General features: G+C 40.5%; 1 protein-coding gene and 1 pseudogene across 3 annotated transcripts in view; one reads left to right on the top strand and one right to left on the bottom strand.

Moving 5' to 3' along the window:
* Window positions 1-1,134, top strand: part of SLC26A8 (solute carrier family 26 member 8) — an 84,870-nt gene extending 83,736 nt beyond the window's left edge. For all 3 annotated transcript variants that reach the window (XM_042938557.1, XM_042938559.1, XM_042938558.1), the window contains one exon: window positions 310-1,134. In XM_042938557.1, the coding sequence (XP_042794491.1) occupies window positions 310-759 (450 nt within the window). In that variant the 3' untranslated portion in view covers window positions 760-1,134. The remainder of the gene's footprint in view (window positions 1-309) is intronic.
* A 15,596-nt stretch (window positions 1,135-16,730) lies between these two features.
* Window positions 16,731-17,207, bottom strand: LOC122218996 (annotated as a pseudogene).
* Window positions 17,208-18,344: the final 1,137 nt, after the last annotated feature.

Raw genomic sequence — 18,344 nt, 5'->3', positions numbered from 1 at the left:
AAGAAGACAAGATGTTTCAGAATGCTATCAAGACCACTGCTGTTTTAATGGTTGACCATGAAACCCAGGCTAGCTAGAAAAGCCAAAGAAATCAGAAGTTATGGATTGATAGAGCCTGAAGAATAGTGAGTAACTGAGGAACCAGAGGTTGCAAAGATGAAAAGCAGATGTGGCCGGGAAGATTTCCTATTTTGCCAGGAACTCATGATTTCTTGGTGTCTTAAGTCCTTTTGTATTCTGAAATTCCTTGGCTGTTCAAAAGCTAAATTAAGTTGTAAATTTTAACCCATCTAATTGTGTGTATTTTAGAATGGAGAGCCAAGACATGAAATGAGCGGCAATCTTCTAGAAGTCTCTAAAAACGCAAATCCAGACTACATCATGATGCAGGAACCGATAACAAAGGAGGAGTTGGAGCTAGACCTGGAGCTGGAGCCCACAGTGGAATCAGAACAAGAGACTGGACTAGATCTCGAGCTGGACCTGACTCATGGGATGGAGCCTGAGTCAGAGCTAGAGCCTGAATCTGAGCTAGAGCCTGAGTTAGAGCCTGAGTTGGAGCCTGAGCCCGAGCCCGAGGCTGAGCTCAAACCCAGGCCAAGGGCTCACACTTATCCTTGGCAGCAGTACTGGTCTCTGTATCCGTCTACACTTCCCAGATCTCCAGTTCAGGCTCGGCGTGGGACACCGTCAGTTGAGAGGAGGCGTCAACATATGAATTCATATTCACCCAAGGACAATAATACTGAAGACTGTTAGGAAATGAACTGGGAATAAGAAGTCAGATTCCCTTGGCAAACCCTTCCCACCCAAATGGGGTCACTTGGTCAGAAGACCTAGACTAGTTACAAACTAGCAATACTCGATTTGGGACTCCTTCATCTGCTGGCCTCTTCCTTCTCAACACGGATCTCACTCCCAGATCACAATGCTAAACACCAAGAGTTATCTCTGAATTCCCTATCTAGGCTTACCTCATCTCACCATCAGCAGATATTCTAGTAAAGGATTTCCTTCTTTGCACACCCCGTACTCTGGGGGTTTTGTCCAAGCATCTCTAACTTCCTCCTCTCATCTCCGTTCCCCTTTCTCCAAAGAGATGAGACTCAAATAAAATATACAACTCTAGTTACATTTGGACACTTCCTGCATCTTTCCCTTCTCTATAGTCTATATGCCTAAAGAAAGGTTGGGTGGGAGAAATTCCAGAAGTGGGTGGACATGGTGAAGAAGATATAAGCAAGAAAAAGAAAAACTCGGTGGCGTTTGTATTTTATATGCAAGGTATCTTCATTACACTGGTGGTGGAAATGGGGAAGTAGATAGGTTAAGTTAAGCCAGCCTGCAAGGCTTATAATCTAAGGAACTGTTACTCTGAAAACACTTTTGTCATCACTCCGAGAGCAGGATGTTTTCCTAATCCTACCACTGTTTCAGAAGACTAGTCAGCTGTACCAACTGATGAGAAGGTTAGCTCTATAGAGCTCTATTTGGTATCCAGATTCATATTCACCACTGTTTCGTCCTTACAAGTTTTTAAGATACAAGTAATCTAGAATCTGTATTCTTGGTGGACCAAACTTGGAGTCTATGACAGACACAACCTCTTAGGAATTGGAAAAGTCAGTCATTACTAGTTTGGTGCAAATCCATTTTAAAAATTTCCCCCTCCCCCGTTAAAAAATACCTTAAGCTACAAGCAAAAGATAAATATAGACCCCTGGGCAAAGGTTTATGGAATCCTTTTCCACTCAATAAACAAGACTCCTCTTGCTTGGATACTTAATTTCTCTCACCCGTTGGGTTAAAGAAATTCTTATTAAAATATGTCTCTTATCACAGAGATGACATGTGCAATCACTCAGTCTACAAACATTCACTAAGCATCTGCTCCACGCACACCCCAAACAGTGCAGTAGATAGAACAATATTAGCCCTACTTTATACGTATAAACTGAGGCTCGGATAAGTTTTGTAACTAGCCCGAGGTCATATACAACTGTACCCTAAAAGAGGTGGGAGCCCAAGTCACAGGCTTCCTTTGTTCATGCTTACATTATACATTTATTGAACTCCTACTGTGTGCCAGGAACTGTCCCAGGTGCTGAAGATACAAGATGAACAGAAGAGACGACAAAAATGATTATAAATTGTGATAAGTACCTTGAAGGTAAAATATAAGAAAGTCTACAGGCATACATTAGGAGGGCCTGAACCTACCTCAGGTGTCAAAGAAGTTCTCCCTACAGCAATGACCTATGACCTGGCACCTGAAGGATGAGTAGAAGTTAGACCTAAAGCAAGTTCCAATGAATGCTAGGAGGGCAGAGACAAATGGGAAACCAAGAGTGGTGGCCATGGGTAGGTACAAAATCTGAGTACCCAGGAACACAGCTAGGTGTAACCTTATGGTAATTGCTATGGCACCAAGGGCTCAATCAGAAACTGGGTCAGACCCAGAATGAATTGTCAAGGTGGCAAGGGCAGGCACAGTAATTTGTCAAGACCAAGAAAGTATTTCACACTTAAAACAGGAGACTAGAAATATTTGGAGAGCCCAGTTTCTGTGGACTGCCTCCCTCTCACACCAGCTGCCTTCTATTCCTGCATTCCCATCAGAGGAAGGCCTTTAAATACAGAATGAGTTGGCTTCTGACACTTGACTAGCAAGTGGTAGAGTTTAGACTCTGGTGCTTTCTGCTGCAACTACAACATAGCTAAATCTTGGCATTGGTGCATGACATCAGAAAGACCCAACTAAATGCTTGGACTACAGGCTATCTTTAAAAAATATGCTACTATAAACCCATAACATCCAGCCTTCCCCAAAGTAATAACATAAATACAAATGGTTAATTGATTGTAATTACTACAGCATTAAAGAAAACATAAAGTAACAATTCAAGGGCTGAGTCTTCTTCCAAAATGCGAATCACCTGAGATTCTAAGATATTTCAAATTCTATACAATACTACGGTTTTGGTTGGTTTTGGTTGCTTAGCCCACTTTTCATAGCATGGTCATCATTGCAGCCTTTATCATCAATGAGAGACTAGAGAAAAATGCTAAAAACTGAAAAACCAGTACAGATCGGATCTAAAAGTGTCTTAGCACAAATTTTTCTCCATTACCGAAAAAAGAAAAACAAACCTCAAAGCAGCTCATGTTCTATAGTAAATGGGGCTTGCGGTGTGATTTTTAAATATGAAGAACTAAGTAGAATCATTAGGCCTGCAGAACAGTAGGTCTGGAAAAGAAACTGGTCAAAATAGGTAACATTAGGTTATCTGTGTCTAAATATGTTAAATATCGCAAAGCCTAACAAATTGTAACATGAGTCTCATACATATCTGATTTCGACGATATGTAGATGAGACATTGGACTTAGACCTTCGGGTTCATGACATGTGAGAAAGACAAGAACTTGGGGGGGCAGAAGTGGAATGCTCTGGTCTGAATATATCCCCCCCAATATTGTATGTTTAAATGATAATCCCCAAGGTGGAGGTATTAGAAGGTGGGGCCATTGGGAGGTGATTAGGTCACCCTTATTATTCATTACTAATGGGATTAGTGTCCTTATAAAAGGCCTCAGAGACAGCCCTCCTACTTTCCACCCCCTCCTGCCTTCCAAAGCAAGAAGATGATCATCTGTGAATCAGGAAGTGGGTTCTCACTAGATGCCTAATCTGCCAGCACTCTGGTCTTGGACCTCCCAGCCTCCAGAGCCGGGAGAAATAAATTTCTGTTGTTTATAAGGCAGTAGCCTGCAGTATCTTGTTAGAGGCACCCAATTGAACTAAGACATCATGGTCTGAGGATAAAATAGTGAATAAAGTATGATTTCTGCCCTCATACAGCTCCCAAACTACAAACAGGCATTGCAGGAGGGAGCGTCACAGACTCCTAAATGAAAAGGTGACAGTGAGAGGTACAGTACTATGGAAATGTAGATGAGAGGAGGGGTTAGAAAGAGTGTAGATCCGGGGAAACAGTTACCAAGAAGAAATGATATTGGAGCTGGGCATTAAGAATATGTAGAAATTGGGGCACCTGGGTGGCTCAGTCGGTTAAGCGGCCGACTTCAGCTCACGTCATGATCTCGCGGTCCGTGAGTTTGAGCCCCGCGTCGGGCTCTGTGCTGACAACTCAGAGCCTGGAGCCTGTTTCGGATTCTGTGTCTCCCTCTCTCTGACCCTCCCCCGTTCATGCTCTGTCTCTCTCTGTCTCAAAAATAAATAAACGTTAAAAAAAAAAAAAAAAAAAAAAAAGAATATGTAGAAATTGCCAACTATTCTTCAATTAAAACGTTTGTTTGAGGGACGCCTGGCTAGCTCAGTTGGTTGAGCGTCTGACTCTTGATTTCAGCTCGGGTCATGATCTCACAGTTGTAAGATCGAGCCCTGCATTGGGCTCCACACTGAGTGTGGAGCCTGCTTAAGATTCTCTATTTGTGCCCCTCCCCTCCTTGTGCATGCACTCTCTCTCTCTAAAAAAAAAAAAAAAAAAAGTGTATTTGAAAAAAGAATACATAGGAATTATACGATAAAAGAGGTTTCATAACCTATGAAATAATCTTGCCAAAAAAAAATTGAACCTGAATATTGTCAACCCTGTGAGTCTCACTATCAGATTATAGGAAATACAGGGGTCAGAAGAACATGTTAAATGACACTGAGTAGAGGCAATCAGTGGAATCTAAAAACTCAACAGGACAGGGGCACCTGGGTGGCTCAGTCGGTTAAGCGGCCGACTTTGGCTCAGTTCATTATCTTGCGGTCCGTGATTTCGAGCCCTGTGTCGGGCTCTGTGCTCAGAGCCTGGAGCCTGTTTCAGATTCTGTGTCTCCCTCTCTCTGACCCTCCCCAGTTCATGCTCTGTCTCTCCCTGTCTCAAAAATAAATAAACGTTAAAAAAAAAATTTTTTTTTTTAAACTCAACAGGACAAATGAGCCAGTTTCTTCAACAAATAAGTTAAAAAACAAATACAAAAACGAAGCATGGAAAATCTATAAATTCATACCTTCCTAGGTGAGTTGAGGTTATTGGCCTTTTTTTTTTTTTTCCTTCAGGGTTATTTGCTGAATTTGGAATCAAGCTTTTCTTAGGCAGAGGGACTCTGCCAGGAAAAAAAACTAATGAAGCTTTTGATGGCCACTTAAGCTGGTAGGTTGACTGGTTTCCTCTCAGAGACACTGAGTGCCAGGGTCACTCAGGAGGTTAGGGATTGGTCTACAAAGGCAAAATGAAATCTCCCAAGTCTCAAAGTACCTTTGTCTAGACACAAAGTCCACGAGAGGAAGGGGCCTTTAATAAGCATACAAAAGACCTTGCCCTTGAGACATTTGGAGCCAGAGATGGACTGAGTCTAGCTAAAGCCACAACACAGCTCAATTTCTAATACAGTTAGGAATGACCTGTCCCTCACTTTTTTGCCGAATCAGAAGTATGTATCCTATGTAGGAAGAAATAACATTGACTTCAGTTTCTCTTTTTTGCACAACCTCCAGCATATGATTTTTATTTTTTAATTTACATTTTTTATAAATTTTTAAAAAGTTTCTTTTGAGAGAGATACAGTGTGTGGGGGGGAGGGGCACAGAGAGAGAGGGAGAGAGAGAATCCTAAGCAGTCTCCCTGTTGTCAGTGCAGAGCCCAAGGCAGGGCTCGAACTCACAAAACTGTGAGACCTGAGGCAAAACCAAGAGTTGAACGCTTAACTGACTAAGCCACGCAGGCACCACCTCCAGCACATAATTTTTAAAAATCACAAGGCAGGGGTGCCTGGGTGGCTCAGTCAGCTGAGCTTCCAACTTCAGCTCAGGTCATGGTCTTGCAGTTCGTGAGTTCGAGCCCCACGTCGGGCTCTGTGCTGACAGCTCAGAGCCTGGAGCCCGCTTCGGATTCTGTATCTCTCTCTCTCTCTCTCTCCCTCCCCTGCTCATGCTCTGCCTCTCTCTGTCTCTCAAAAATAAATAACTGTTAAAAAAATAAAAATAAAATAAAGTAAATAATAAAAATCACAAGGCATTTGAAGAAACAGGAAAAAATGCTTGATAATTAAGGGAAAAAAGAGTATACAATAGAAGCTGTCCCAGAGATGATCCAGGTGTTGTAGTTAGCAGTGAAAGACTTAAAAAAAAAAAAACTATTATAAATATATTTAAGAAAGTGGACTAAAAGAGGGAAAAAAATAATGAAAAAGTGGGTAATTTCAAAAGAGAATTATAATAGAAAAAGAATCAAATGGACATTCTAGGACTGGAAACTGAACACTCACTGGACATGTGTATCAACAGACTGGACATAGCACAAGCTAAGATTATATTACTGAAAGACAGTAAACACAAGATCTTCAAGATGAAGTACATAGAGAAAAACATAGAAAAGACCAAAGAGAACATTCAAGACATGTAGAGCATAGTCTAATGACCTAATATACGTGTATAGGAGTCCAAGAAAGAGAGAAGAGACAAGAATATTTGAAGACACGACGACTGAGAATTTCCCAAAACGTGAAAAATAGCAACTCTAAGATTCAAGAGGCTTAGCAAACCCTAAGCAAAATAGGGGCTCTTGGGTGGCTCAGTTGATTAAGCATCTGACATCAACTCAGGTCATGATCTCACGGTTTGTGGGTTTGAGCCCCACGTCGGGCTCTGTGCCTGGAGCCTGTTTCAGATTCTGTGTCTCCCTCTCTCTCTGCCCCTCCCACGCTCACACTCCTCTCTCTGTCTGTGTCTCTCTGTCTCTCTCTCAAAAATAAATTATAAAAAAAAAAAAAAAAAACCCTAAGCAAAATAGGAAGAAAACCAAGCTTAAAAGCAACCAGAGAAAAAAGACACATACTTGCAAAACAACAATAATACTTATTGCTGACTTTTTAACAGAACTTCTGGAGACCCAAAGACCAAAGGGTGATATCTTTTAAGTTCTGAAAGAAGTGAAAAATCTGCTGACCTGAAATTCTGTAACCAGTGAAAATATCCTCTAAAAATAAAGATGAAATAAAGATTTTTAACAAATTAAGAGAATTCATTACCTACACTTCACTCTACAAGAAATATTAAAGAAAGTTCTTTAGGCTGGGGTGCCTGGCGGGCTCAATTGGTAAAGTGTGCAACACTTGATCTCGGGTTGTGAGTTCCAGCCCCATGTTGGGTGTGGAGATTGCTTAGAAATAAAATCTTTAAAAAAAATAATAAAAAGAAAATTCTTCAGGCTGAAGGAAAATTACTCTAGGGGGAAGTTCAGAACTGTAAAAAGGAATGAAGAGCGTTGGAAGGGTTAAATATGTGGAAACATATAAAAGAATATGGATTGTAATCATTTAAAGCAATAATAACTATATTGTGTGCAGTTTATAACATGTTAAAAGTATAGGACTACAAAAATGCAAAAAGCAAAATGGTAAATGGAGATAAAGTGTTCACAAAGTGGTAAAGAACTAATTTAAGGTAGAAGAAACTTTTAAAATAATAATGCAGGAGCACCTGGGTGGCTCAGTGGGTTGAGCGTCCGACTTCGGCTCAGGTCATGATCTCACGGTCTGTGAGTTCGAGTCCCACGTCGGGCTCTGTGCTGACAGCTCGGAACCTGGAGCCTGCTTTGGATTCTGTGTTTCCCTCTCTCTCTGCCCCTCCCCTACTCGTGCTCTGTCTCTCTCTGTCTCAAAAATAAACAAAAACATTTTTAAAAATTTAAAAATATAAAATAATAATGCAAAGAAGGTATAACTAAAAATTAATAGAGGAGAGGGGCACTTGAGGGGCGTCAGGCTCTGTGCTGACAGCATGGAGCCTGGAGCCTGCTTCAGATTCTATGTCTCCCTCTCTCTCTACGCCTCCCTCACTCATGGTCTGTCTCTGTCACTCTCAAAAATAAATAAACATTAAAAAAATTTTTTGATTAATAAAGGAGATAAATGGAATAATGAAAACACTTCATGAATCCAAAGGAATACTGGAATAAGAAAACAACATATAGGACAAGTAGAAAAGAAATTCCAAGATGGCAATCAAACTCAACTATATCCATAACTAAATAAATTAAGTATTCTAATTAAGATACCGACTTTTGGGGGGCACCTGGGTGGCTCAGTCGGTTAAGTGGCCAACTCTTGATTTCGGCTCAGGTCATGATCTCACGGCTTCTGGGTTTGTGAGCATCGGGCTCTGCATTCACTGAGCGAAGCCTGCTCCGGATCCTCTGTCTCCTTCTTCCTGGCCCTCTCCTGCTTGCTAGCGCTCTCTTGAAAAAATAAATAAATAAACGTTAAAAAAAAAAAGTTTACAGATACAGACTTTTTTGGATGGATGTTTTAAAAAGACCCAACTATCTATTTATGAGAGACACAATGTAAATATGAATATGCAAATATATACACAGTAGAAGGACGGAAAAATACAACAAGCGAATAGCAACCAAAAGAAAGCTGCAGTGGCAATGTTAATATCAGACAAAGTAGAGCATAAGGCAGAAAATATTCCTAAAGGTTAAAGGTTTCTCAGCGATGAAAGGGTCAATGAAACAGGACAACATAACAATCCTAACTTTGCGTGCGGGTAATAACACAGTTTCAAAATACATAAAGCTGACTCAGTAGAGCATGTGACTCTTGATCTCAGAGCTGTGAGTTCAAGCCCCACTCTGGGAGTAGAACTTACTTAAAAATAAAATAAACAAAATACATAACGCAAAATGACAAAAATAAGAGGAGAAAGAGACAAATCTCAGAGCACAGTTGGAGATTTTTAACACAATTCTCTCAGTACAGAAACAAAGGATTCTAAAGGCCTTGTATTTTTCAGGAGGAAGACAGAGATCGTGATTAATGCCTTATTTCAGATTAAATATGTGTAGCGGGGGCGCCTGGGCGGCTCTGTCAGTTGAGTGTCTGACTCTTGATCTCACAGTCTCTACTGTCCGCGCAGAGCTCACCTCAGATCCTGTCTCCCTCTCTCTCTCCCCTCCCCTGCTCACGCGCTCTCTCACTCTCTCCCTCAAAAATAAACATAAAAATAATAATGAAAAAATAAAATAGTAAAAGTAGTTGCATAGTTCAAAAAATAAAAACTACTCAGTTAAGACAGTGAGGAATCTTTGCTCCTAGCCCTGTCCCACACCTCCATTCCCATATTCCTTTTTCCCTGCCCCACCCAGATAACCACTACTACGACTTCCCTTTGTGCGTTTCTAGGACCTTCTAGTAGGTCTTTATGCAAAAACAGTGCGGCTATTTCTTTATGCAAATAGGGGTAAGTGTGAACATACAGTCTTATGTTCCCTTTTTCTTGCCCAAATGGTTATTAAATATGTTTGGCAACTTCCTCTTTAAAAAAAAAAACGATCTTGGAGATTTATAGTATTGATACTGATCTGAAGGAGGGTTTTCTGGTTTGTTTGATTGATTTTTTCTGTTTTGTTTTGTTTTGTTTTGGTCTCAGACTTCAGGTCATTTTTGATTTTCAACAGCTTTATGGAGCCATAACTGGCATATAATAAGTGACACATTTTTTAAGTGCCCAATTTGGTGTTCTGACCTATGTATACACCTGTGAAACCATCCCCACAATCAAGATGAACATATTGGTCACCCCCCAAAATTTTCTTGTGCCTTCTTGTAAGACCATGCTCCCGGCTCTCTCCAACCAAGTCTCCATTCCCAGACAACCGCTAACCCGCCCGCTGTCACCAGAGATTGGTTCTCATTTTCTAGACTTTTGCAAAAATCGAAAGACACAGTAGGTGTTGTTTCTGGGGAGCGTGAGCTGGCTTCTTTAACTCAGCTCAGTAATTACTTTAAGATTCATGCATGTTGCTGCACATACCAAGAATTCATCCCTTTTTGTTGCTATGTAGTTTTCCACTGTGTAGGCGTCTCATAGTCTGTTTATCCATTCATCTCCTTATGGATAAAGGTTGTTTCTAATTTGGGGGTATTAAAAATAACGTTGCTATAAACAGTAATGCAAAAGTCTTTGCATGAACATAGACTTCCACTTTTCTCAGCGATAGAATGGCTGAGTCAAATGGTAAATGTGTGATTAACGAATTTCTGAAAATGTTTGTGCTATTTGATGTCTCCACCAGCAGCGTCTGAGAATTCAGTTGCTCCCTCTCCTCATCCACACTAGTTTTGTTCAGTCTTTTTAATTTAAGATGTTTCGATAGCTATATAGTTATATTTCACTGTGGTTTTAATTTGCCTTTCCTAGTGGCCAATAATGTTGAAAATGATCTCATATGTTTGTTTTATATTCACGTATCTTTTAGTTTTATTGATTTGCAATATGGTTTGTCTGATCTTATTTCATTGATTTCTACTCTGATCTTTATTTCTTTTCTTTGCTTGCTTTGGGCTTCATTTGCCCTTATTTCATTAGATTCTTACGGTGGAAGCTGAGGTCATTGATTTGAGAACTTCTGTTTTAATACTGGTGTTACAATGCTATAAATTTCCATCCACCTGCTGCTTTAGCAACATTCCACAAATGTTAATATGTTATGTTTTTATTCAGTTCGAAATACTTAATGATTTAACTCTTGATTTCTTTGACCCCTGGAATATTTACAGGTGTGTTATTTAGTTTCCAGATATTTGGGGGATTTTCTAGATACCTTTCATTTATTTCTAACTTAATTGCTTTGTGGTGAGAGAACACACTTCGCATGATTTGATTCCTTTAAAAATTTTTGAGACTTGTTTTATGATCCCAAAGAAGGTCTGCCTTGGCAAATGGTCCATGTGCACTTAAAAACAATGTGTTCTGCTATGGTTGGAAAGATTATTTTATAAATGTCAATAAGGTCAAGTTGGTTGATAGTGTTGTTCAAATCTTCTAAATCATTACTGATTTTTTTGTCCACTTGTTCTATCAATTATGGAGACAGGGGTATTAAAAACTCCAACTATTGTGGTACCTGGCTGCCTCAATCGGAAGAGCGAGCGACCCTTGATCTCAGAGTTGTAAGTTCAAGCCCCACGTTGAGTGTACAGAGATTACTTGAAGTAAAATAAAATAAAATCTTTAAAAAAAAAAAAAAGAAAAGAAAAGAAAAAGAAAACTCCAACTACAATTACAGGTTTGTCAATTTCTCTTTGCATTCTGTTAATTTTGCTTATGTATATTGATGCTCTGTTCTTAGATTCTTAATACTTAGCTTTGTTATGTCTTCCTGATGAATGGACACATTCATTCTTTATGAAATGGCACTCTTTGTGCCTGGTGATACTTTTGCTCTGAAATTTGCTTCGTCTAATATTATTGTTGCCATTTGTCTAATATTACTATTGCCATTAGGGCTTTCTTTAGAATAGTGTTACATGGTAAGTCTTCTTTTTTCTATCCTTTTATTTTTAACATATTTGTATCTTTATATTTAAAGTGGGTTTCTTTTTGTAACTCTTTTTCCCCTTCCCCTCCCCCGTGGTCTTCTGTTAAGTTTCTCAAGTTGCACATATGAATGAAAACATACGATATGTCTTTCTCTGATTGACTTTCTTCACTTAGGAGGCAAACCATAAGAGACTCTTAATACGGAGAACAAACTGAGGGTTGATGGAGGGGGTGGAGAGGGGAAAATGGGTGATGGGCATTGAGGATGGCACTTGTTGGGGTGAGCACTGGGTGTTGTATATAAGCGATGACTCACGGAAATCTACACCCCAAACCGAGAGCTCACTGTGTACCCTGTACGTTAGCCAACTTGACAATAAATCATCTTTAATTAAGTAATTAATTAATTAAAAATAAATAAATAAAGCGGTTTTCTTGTAGGTGGTGTATAATTTGATCTTGGTTTTGTCTTGTTTTTTTCTCTCTAAAAATCTCTCACCTTTATTTGGGATATTTAGACCACTGCATATAATGTGATCACTGTTAGGGTTAGGTTTGAGTCTATCATTTGCTATTTCTTATCTGTATCGTTTGTTCTTTGTTCCATTTTTCCTTTTCTGCCTTCTTCTGCATTAAGTATTATTAGTGATGCAACTTTATCCTTTTTGTTGGATTGTTAGCTACAACTCTTCATTGGGTTGTTTTAGTGGTTGCTGTTGGGTTTATAATATACATATTTAACTTATCACAGTCTACCTTCAAGTAATATTGTGTGGCTTCATGTATAATATAAGAACCTTACACCTGTATACTTGTAGATCTTCCCTTAAAACCTTCGTGCTATTGTGATCATACGTTTTACTTCTATGTATATTAGAAGCCCTCAAATGTATTGCTACTATGTTTTTTACCTTAAACAAGTTAATTATCTTTAAGAAGATTTAAATAAAAAGAACAAAATTTATTTTCTTTATTTTATTTTCTTTATTTTATTGTTCTTTATTTATCCACATTGTGTTTCTATTGCTTTTCACTCCTAGGTGTAGATCTATGTTTCTATCTGGAATCACTTTCCTTCTGCTCGAATGACTTCCTTGAACATTTCTTGTAGTGTAGGTCTTCCAGATTTTTTGTGTCCAAAAAAAGTCTGTATTTCATCTTTGGTTTTGAAAGATGCTTTCACTAAGTAGAATCTAGGTTTGGCAGTTTTCAATATTTCAAAGAGGTTGCTCCACTCTCTTTTGGTTTGCATGGCTTCTTTTCTTTCTTTCTTTCTTTCTTTCTTTCTTTCTTTCTTTCTTGAAAGAGAGAGAGCACAAGGCAGGGGAGAGGAACAGTGGGAGAGAGAGAGAAAGAAAGAGGATCCCAAGCAGACTCCACACCCAGTGAGGAGCCCAATGCAGGGCTCGACCCCGGGATCATAACCTGAGCTGAAATCAAGAGTCAGTCACTCCACTGGCTGAGCCACCCAGGCATCCCTGGCTTGCATGGTTTCTACAGAAAAATCTGCTGCCAACTCTTTTTGGTTTTCCTGCATGTAATGTGTCTTTTATCTCCTACTGCCTTTAGGATTTGTTCCCTTTTGGGGCCCCTGGGTGGCTTAAATTTGGGATATTTAGACAACTGCATATAATGTGATCCCTGATAGGGTTAGGTTTGAGTCTATCATTTGCTATTTTTTATGTGTATCATTTGTTCTTTTTTCCATTTTTCCTTTTTCTGCCTTCATCTGCATTAATTGAATATTATTAGTGATTCAATTTTATCCTAGTTGAGTGTCAGTCAAGTCAGTTGAGCGTCTGACTTCAGCTCAGGTCATGATCTCGCAGTTTGCAAGTTTGAGCCCCAAGTCAGGTTCTGTGCTGACAAAGCCTGGAGCCCGCTTCGGATTCTGTGTCTCCCTGTCTCTCTGCTTCTCCCCTGCTCACACACTCTCTCTCTCTCAAAAAAATAAATAAACATTAAAAAATTTAAAAAAAAGAATTACCAGGACTTTAATTTTTGCTTAGTTTTATTAAGAATTTGCTCTTTATTAATGGTTTTAAGCAATTTGGTTATGATGTGCTTTGGTATGGTTTTCTTTTTTCTTTTAAGATTTTATTTTATTATTATTTTTTAACGTTTATTTATTTTTGAGACAGAGCACAAGCAAGGGAGGAGCAGAGACAGAGAGGGAGACAGAGAAACCGAAGCAGGTTCCAGGCTCTGAGCTGTCAGCACAGAGCCCGACACAGGGCTTGAACCCATGAACCGTGAGATCATGACCTGAGCCGAAGTCGGACGCTCAACCGACTGAGCCACCCAGGCACCTCTCTATTTATTTTCTTTATTCTTTCTTTCTGTGTTTCGTTTTGGATAGCCTCTGTAGTGAGAGCTTCGGGTTCACTGATTTTTTTTCCTTCTGCAATGTCTGTTCAGCTGTTAATCCCATACAGTAGATTTTTTCATCTCAGACGTTATTGTTCTCTTTTCTAGAAGTTCAATATTGGCCTTTTTTTTTTTTAACATCTTTTACATTTGTATTTAATGTATTCAATATTTCCTATAGTTTCCTAAACATACAGAATACAGTTATAGTTGTTCATGTACTTTTCTACTAATTCTATCAATGTACATTCTGGGTTAATGTCAATTGGTAGCATTTCCTTCTCATTAAGGGTCACGTTTTTCTACTTCTTTGCATACACATGAACTTTTACGGGATACTGGACCAATCGTATTAGATATTGTAAATTTTCTCCTTTGGGGGATGGGATACAATTGCATTCCTAGAAATATTCTTGAGCTTTGTTCCGGGATATGGTTCAATGGGTTGGAAACATTTTGACCACTTTAAGTATTATTTATGTTTCGTTAGGTGAGACCAGAGCAGCGTTTAGCCTAGGGCTAATGTTCCCCCTAAACTGAGAGAAAAAATCTTTCTAAATATAGCCAATGCTCTGAATATTGGATTTAACATAGTCACAGGAGCCTCAGACTCTGATTAATTTTGCGTTATTTTATCAATCTGCATATGGAGACTTTTAGGGGCTTATAATATACATTTGTGAAAATAAAGTTTTCCATTCTAAGAGTAATACTTGCTGTTAAGTGAAAATCTACAAAATGCAGAAAAGCAGGAAAAAAGAATCCCTTGTACGTCCATTCCCTAGAGATAAATTCTGTTAACATTCTGAGGTACTTTCTTTGCTTTACTAGAGAGCATGGGCTTTCTCAGAGCAATGGAAGGATGCTCCCCTCCCAAAGTTATAGAACTTTTTAAAACTTCAGCAAATTAGGGTGCTTCTTTGATTAAATCTAGGAGAAAATCACCCATACTAACATGCATTTCTTGTTCTCAAGGTGATTTTTTTTTAAGTTTATTTGTTTATTTTGAGACGGGGGGAGGGGCAGAGAGAGAGGGAGACAGAGAATCCCAAGCGGGCTCCATTCTGTGCTGTCCGCACAGAGCCCGATGCAGGGCTCAATGTCACAAACCGGGAGACTGTGACCTGAGCCGAAGTCGGACACTTAACCAACTGAGCCACCCAAGTGCCCTTCTCACCCTCTTTTTTAGGAAGCCTTGGTCATGGCTGCCTCTCCAGTCTCAGAGCAAGTTGTCCTGGGCCAACCCATGATGTCAGCAGTTCATGTCCAGATTTTTTCACTTAGGGAACATTTGAGTGCTTGCCAAGTGCTGAGCCTTATGCTAGTCTGGGTTTTTACAGAATGACTCTGGAGGAAATCTGGAGGAAATCATAGGCTGGAGGAGGAGACAGCTATAACCCAAGGACTGTAATGCTAAATACACTGATCCTTAGTTTGAAAATGCTGCAGGGCTTTAAGGGCAAAGAGGGGGCAGGACTCTATGTCACCCTCTGCTGGGAGCATCAGGAAGGTATTTTAGCTTGGGCTGGTTGGTTTGTTTCTGGTTTTTACAAGAACACCAAAAATACTTTATTAGTTCTCAAAAAAGCAGCCATCACAAGGCACATGAAGTAGAAACATACCTTAGCAGTCAAAGGGTTAGGGTTATATACAATTATTGCTGTTTTTCTTTTGTAGCCTTGCCCATAGCCAGAGGGATGTAAACTAACATTCTGCAGCACCGGTCAGGAAACTCAGGGACACTCGCCAGTGGTTCTGAGCACATTAACAAAAAGACTCCATTCTTGTGAAAGAATCCATTCTTGTGAATGGATTCGACCACCTTAGTGAAAAATGTCTAGGATAGAACTGTAAATTCAGTTCAATACTACGAAGCAAACGCTAAAACTTGATATTACTTCCCGATAGCTCACTCAAGTAGTATCTCGTACTATTCTGAGTGACAAGAAGGTGCAAAGTAAACTTATTTACAGATACAATGGTTGAACAGTCCCTTTTAAATCTGCAATTTAGGGGGCGCCTGGGTGGCTCAGTCGGTTAAGCGTCCGACTTCGGCTCAGGTCACGACCTCACGGTCCGTGAGTTCGAGCCCCGCGTCGGGCTCTGTGCTGACAGCTCAGAGCCTGGAGCCTGTTTCAGATTCTGTGTCTCCCTCTCTCTCTGACCCTCCCCCGTTCATGTTCTGTCTCTCTCTGTCTCAAAAATAAATAAATGTTAAAAAAAATTAAAAAAAAATAAATCTGCAATTTAGGTTTCAGATTCTCCATTAAAAAGTAACTGCCCTGAAACTCGATAAATTGTACTTAAGCAACTTGGCTATTAGGGTTTACAACAAAGAGAGAAATACCGCCCTCCGAATTATTAATTACAGTTTAACAATTACTTCAACATCAGCAGCCACTGGAGTTACTATTATCTGATTTGTCTGGGCAGTGTCTAGTCTCACTTTCTTCTTGGTTCACAAAACTATCATGGGACTAGGAACTCGGCATGGGAATCAATGATTAGACTTACACACGTCAACTTAAAAGTCACACACAGGGGGCACCTGGATGGCTCAGTCGGTTGAGCATCCGACTGCTGCTCAGGTCATGATCTCACGGTTCATGGGCTCAAGCCCCATGTCGGCCTTTGCACTGGCAGCGTGGAGCCTGCTTCAGATTCTTTCTCTCTCTGCCCCTCCTCCACTCGCTCTCTCTCTCAAAAATAAACACACATTAAAAAAAAATGTTTAAAAAGTCACACACAGGATTACATTGCAACAGCTGTTCCAAATGTCTGTTTTTTAGTTTGGGGTGGAGGGAGTGCGGGTTGTTGTTCTTGTTTGGTGTTTATTTCATAGTCATAAACTTAACTCTGCAATCCAGCTAGACTCAGAGGAGGGTAAGGAAAATATGGGTCCCACAGAACTGCAGTGAGAACACAAAGATTAAAGGGTATTTCGAGCAGATGGGGACAACGGGGTAGCTCCCGGCTACAGAAGGAATAGTCTTACAGCAAAGACAAAAACACGAGTCAAATTTATTAGATTTGTCCACAGTTTGCAATGACGATCTTCTTGCCGGCCTTGCCATGCCTGGAGCCGAAGTGTTCCGTGGCTTCCTGGATATTCCTGCCCTCTCTCACCTTGTCCAAGACCACAAGCCCGTCACCCAATCGCTCAGCGTTGGCAACGCAGATGAAGAACTGGGAAGCGTTTGTTTGGGTCCAGTACTTGCCATGGACAAGATGCCAGGACCCGTGTGCTTCACGGGTGAAATTCTCATCATCAAATTTCTCCCCATAGATGGACTCACGGCCAGTGCCATTACAGCACGTGAAGTCACCACCCTGGCACATAAATCCCGGAATAAGCCTGTGAAGGCAGGAGTCTTTATAATCAAAGCCTTGCTCCCCAGTGCTCGGAGCACTAAAGTTCTCTGCTATCTTTGGAACAGAGATGCGGCCCCACGGCTCGCTGTCACCGCCAATGTCAAAGAACGCCACTGTGGGGTTGACCATGGCTGGACGGCCTGAAACGTCCGTTTTAAGTTAAGGCACTCATTGAACTATTAGTAGCTAAGGGCTTTAAATAAAATTCTACTACCAACTTGGGGCACCTGGGGGGCTCAGTCGGTCGAGCGTCAGACCTTGGCTCAGGGGATGATCTCACCGTCGTGAATACAAGCCCCGCGCCAGGCTCTGGGCCTACAGCTCAGAGCCTGGAGCCTGCTTCAGATCGTGTCGTCTTCTCCCTCTGCCCCTCCCCTGCTCGCACTCTGTCTCTCTCTCTCTTAAAAAAATTAATTAACATTAAAAAAAAAAAAACCTTTACTACCAACTTTATAAATCTGAAATTTTGACGAGTGTTATTTAGAAAACCAGTTTACTTAACAGTTCACTTAACCTTTTGCAGAAGAGACAAGGAGACTGAATATAAACTATATCAACACTTAAGTGAACTGTACTATGCCCTTGTGGCCAGAAAATTGCATTTTTTTTTCCTAAAAGGAAAGCAGTCTTTATTTTTCGGACTTCCAAAGCCTACTTTATGTAACTACAAGTACCACTGCTTTTGGAAGGTTATAGAGAAATTCTTTTTAAAAAAATAACTTAAAAATTAGCCATACTCGGGGTGCCTGGGTGGCTCAGTCGGTTAAGCATCCAACTTCAACTCAGGTCATGATCTCACGGTTTGTGGGCTTGAGCCCCGCATCGGGCTCTGTGCTGACAGCTCAGAGCCTGGAGCCTGTCTGGGATTCTGTGTGTCACTCTCTCTCTGCCCTTCCCCAGCTCGCACTCTGTCCGGCTCAAAAATAAGCATTAAAAAAAAATTAGTCATACTGTTGAAACACTCACCCAATATAAATAATTCACTCTTCAATAAGAAATAGAATTATTTTTTAAATTTTTTTTAACATTTATTTAATTTTGAGAGACAGAGAGAGATAGAGGGCAAGTGGGGGAGGGGCAGAGAGAGAGGGAGACTCAGAATCCCAGCAGGCTCCAGGCTCCCAGCTGCCAGCACAGAGCCCGACGCAGGGCTCGAGCTCACGGACCTCGAGATCGTGAGCTGAGCCGAAGTCGGCCACTCAGCCAACTGAGCCACCCAGGTGCCCCAGAAATAGAATTCTTTATAGCAAGTGCCCCAGAGTTGCG

Source organism: Panthera leo, chromosome B2 (assembly GCF_018350215.1).
Source record: "Panthera leo isolate Ple1 chromosome B2, P.leo_Ple1_pat1.1, whole genome shotgun sequence".
NCBI classification, from domain to species: Eukaryota; Metazoa; Chordata; class Mammalia; order Carnivora; family Felidae; genus Panthera; species Panthera leo.
Note: the sequence above shows the minus strand (reverse complement) of the source record. Positions and strands in the feature narration are given on the sequence as shown.